A 4,061-nucleotide genomic window follows, 5' to 3' on the forward strand; every position below is an offset into this window, starting at 1 on the left:
GCGGCGGCCGAGTACTTGTCGAGCGCGGCCACGTACTCGCCGGCCTTGTACAGCGCGTTGCCCTCCTCCTTCAGCTCCGCGGCGCGCGCGGCGCTGATGGTGTCGTCGAGCGCGGCCGCCTCGGCGGGCGGCGCATCGGGCGGCAAGTCGGCCGGCGCGGTCGCGGTCGCGGTTGGGGACGGGGTTGGGGACGGGGTTGGGGACGGGGAAGAAGGCGCCGATGGCGGGTCCGAGAGAGTGGCGGCCGCCATGCGGGCGCGCATGTACTCCTGCTCGGCTTCCTCTTTCGAGGACGGCATGGGGCGATGGGGGTGCAGATTGGACGGCGGCGAGGTGGGGGGAGACGGGAGGAAAATGGAGTTGATCCGGGGGCGGCGCAAGTGGGAGGAAGTGAGGAGTTTCTAGAATGGAAAAAGACGGCGGCGTGGATGAATGAGTCGGGGGGAGGAAGTGAGGAAACTAGACACACTAGGAAAGTTACAATTGGAGTGAGGAGTTTCTAGAATGGCAGTTGTGTCACAATGTACACGTCTCACACGCGTCATGGGTGATCATACTGTTTGTTTGAATCCGGAAGTAGGAATCCGGAAGTAGGAATCCGGAAGTAGGAATCCGAAAGTAGGAATAGAAAGTCGCCACCCTTCTCGGCAGTCGTAGACTACTGAAGATATTCGTAGTTTATTGGTTCTAGTCGGTCACGAGACATCGGTTAAGAGGGGACACACAAAGGCTACGCAAACCATTAAACCGAACTGGAAAACATAAAGAAAACATAAAGAGAGAAAAAGACATGATGAGAAAGGAAACTACCAAGAGGGCGGCGCAGCCGGGGCTGGGCGGGCAAGAGAAATAGACATGGCCAGGAGAGGGGGGCTGGCAAGAGGCTCACGATGGCGCCATAAGTACCACGGAGCAGCGAGACTGCGAGGTGAGGTACGCTCGGTTGGCTGATAGTAATTACAGCCACTCGCTATTCTCCGGGGAGTTTCACCCCTATACACGCTAGCGTGTACAGAGACGCGTACATATAGTATAGTCACTATACAGCTAGCTGACTAAGCTCAACAATGAAAGTGTCACGAAACTCTCAAGAGCTTTGAAAATGATGTGAATAGATGTTGCCTTCGAAAAGGGAATAATGCAAAAGCGCAGCGGGCAGGCGATGTAGGGCGCGTACATAGTGCCGACAAGAAAGGCCTCGCATGACGGAAAGTTAGGGATGGGAGGCACGGATGACATTTCTCGCCGGTCGCGCGAGGATGCCGTGAGTTGAACGACGACCTCAAAGTCGTTTCAACTTGAAACGACCTTGAGCTGTTGAGGTCGTCTGCTGCGTTCTTGTGCCAAGAATCTTGGCATCCCCATTCGGGTCTATCAACGGCACCATGCACAGCACACGAGGAGGGATCAAAATTTTTTTGATTAACAAACTACAGGGTATTTCGTCACCCTGCCCAACCATCGAGATCATCTTTGTTACCAGGTAGGATACCCCCCGAACACTCGCTCGCGCCCCGACCCTCCGACTGTCCTGCCTCCGACCGTCCTGCCTCCGACCGTCCTGCCTGCCTCCGACCGTCCTGCCTCCGACCGTATTGCGTCCGACCGTCCCGCCCCCGCCCCCACCGACCGCCATGTCGCCCCCTCCTCTCTTCATCATCCCCGCGCCCGCTTGTCTTTCCGCGCGCCCCTTGCCGCGGCACGCCCCTCTCCACGGCCGCACGCGTCCCACCTGCTGCGCGTCCGGCGCAGCGCCACCGGCGGCCGCGGAGCTGGAGCGGAACTTCTCGCGTCTGACGCACGTGAACAAGAACCTGCGTCGCAAGGCGAGCGCCGCGCTAGCGACGGACGCGACGGACGCGACGATCGCGCGGCTGGTGTCGCTGCTGCGCGAGCCCGACACGACGCACCGTCGCGCCGCCGTGCAGGCGCTGGCCATGACGGGCGTGCGCGCGGTGCCCCCCGTCGTCGCCGTCATGACGGCCAGCGCGCACGCCACGGAGCGCGCGTCGTGCGCGAAGATGCTCGCGGCCGTCGCCCTCTTCTTCCCCGAGGAGCGCGCCGCCTTCCCCGCGGACGCTCTGGACGCGCTCGAGGACGCGCTCGCGAGCGACCCCGACCCGGTCACCAAGCTCGCTGCCGTCGGCTGCTTGGGCACCGTGGGGAGCGACTTGAAGGGCCCGCGCGGGGATGTGCTCAGGGGGAATGATCGGGCCGTCGACATTTTGATCCGCCTGTGCGGGAAGACGCACGACACGGCCGTCGGCGCCACGGCCGTCGGCGCTGTCGCACAGATCGCACAGAATGCGTCCCCGGAGAGGAAGGCGACGATTGGCGACGAGTTGGCAAGGCTGTGTGAGGGACCCGACCCGAAGGACGAGGACGATGAGGACGGCTTTAGATATGTCAGGGAGATGGCGCGCATGCATTTGGAACAGCTCCAGGGGGGGACCAAGGTGCCGGAGTGACACAACCTCTGTCGCTGCAATCGATGCCCACGTTAATAAGTTTTTCCATAAACGCACGCCTACTCGTATGGTACACGCCACACCTACGCCGCCGCCCTTCTTCGCTTGTGCCCCTTTCTGTGCCCGCCTTGCCGCCCGCCTTGCTCCCGCACCCCAACCTGGTCCGCGAGAACCACGAGCTCCCGCAGCATGTCCATATCCCTCGCCCTGCCGACAGCCTCCATGACACGCTCCAATGCCGCCCCGCCTGCGACCACCTCCGCCAGCGGCGCGCTCTTCTCCCCCAGCACATCCTTGGCAGACGGCATGAGCGCGAGCACGTCGCGGTGCGGCACGATCCGATGGTCGGTCACCCTGCTCTGCGGCCAGTTGTACGTCCGTATGCGGTCGCTCCTCTCCCCCGCGGTGGCGCCCAATTGCGCCCTGCGCTCGGCCGTGCGCTCGGCGGCGAGCTCGCCAGCGGCCTTTGCGGCCAGCCGGGCGCCCAGCTCGGCCATGGCGAGCGCGCGGTTGCGGTGCTGCGAGCGGTCCTCCTGGCTGGTGGCGACGAGCCCGGTGGGGACGTGCGTGACGCGGACGGCGGACTCGGTCTTGTTGACGTGCTGCCCGCCGGCGCCGGAGGCGCGGTAGACGTCGACCTTGACGTCGCGCTCGTCGAGGCGGGCCGCGGCGAAGGTGTGCGCGTGCTCCGGGAGGACGGCAACGGAGGCGGTGCTGGTGTGCAGGCGACCCTGGGTCTCGGTGGCCGGGACGCGCTGCACGCGGTGCACGCCGGCCTCGGCCGCGAGCAGGCGGAAGACGGCGGGGGAGGGGCGCAGGCGCAGGATGACCTGCCGAAGGCCGGCGCGCGGGGAGGGCGAGCGGGAGAGCTCTTGCAGAGGGCAGCGCAGGCGGTGCGTGAGGCGGGTGTACATGGTGAGCAGGTCGGCCACGAAGAGGGCGGCCTCCTGGCCGCCCGTGCCCGCGCGGATCTCGAGGAGGAGCGAGGGCGTGGGGGGCGGGGAGATGTGGTGCAGCAGGAGCAGGTGCGTGAGGAGGGTGGCGGCGTGCGAGGCGCGGCGCTTGGAGAGGGTGGCGAGCTCGTCGCGCGCGAGGTGGAGGAGGTCGGGGTCTGAGGAGGGATCGGCTTGGATGGCGAGCAGGTCGGACAGCTCCGTGGCGAGGGAGGCGGAGGTGGCGGTTAGGTGCGTTAGGGGGTTGGGCGGGGAGGTGGCGGCAGGGAGGCGCGAGAGGGCGAGCGGGAGGAGACGCGTGTGAAGGGAGAGGAGGTCCGGATCGGAAAGGAGGGAGGGGGTGGAAGGAGGGGCGGCGGCGTAGGTGCAGAGGGGGCGTAGCCGGCGGGGATGTAGGAGGCGGAAGGCACGCATGATAAGGTGTGGAGGGGTGTCGATGGAGACTGTTTTCCTCTGGGCGAAGGGCAAGGAGGGAGGGAGGGAGGGAGGGAGGGAGGGAGCAAGGAGGAGAGAGGACGGGGGAGGTGATGGGGATGACGACGAGGGAAGGAGGGAGCATTGCTGGTGGCACGTGTGCACGTGGCGCGGAAGGAGATTTTTTTCCGCAAAGAGTCGCCAACCTCGGACACCCCCGCGTACC

General features: G+C 65.1%; 1 protein-coding gene across 1 annotated transcript; it reads right to left on the reverse strand.

Moving 5' to 3' along the window:
• Positions 1-2,551: 2,551 nt before the first annotated feature.
• Positions 2,552-3,835, reverse strand: CHC_T00009088001 (Peptide chain release factor RF1, mitochondrial). The gene has a single exon (XM_005713431.1). It carries the CDS (start codon positions 3,833-3,835, stop codon positions 2,552-2,554), a length of 1,284 nt encoding a protein of 427 aa, XP_005713488.1.
• Positions 3,836-4,061: the final 226 nt, after the last annotated feature.

The sequence above is a fragment of the Chondrus crispus genome, genomic scaffold, assembly GCF_000350225.1.
Source record: "Chondrus crispus Stackhouse genomic scaffold, scaffold_13, whole genome shotgun sequence".
NCBI classification, from domain to species: Eukaryota; Rhodophyta; class Florideophyceae; order Gigartinales; family Gigartinaceae; genus Chondrus; species Chondrus crispus.

Coding starts and splice junctions, on each gene's coding strand:
- CHC_T00009088001 (XM_005713431.1), bottom strand. CDS start 3,835: ATGCGTGCCTTCCGCCTCCTACATCCCCGCCGGCTACGCCCCCTCTGC.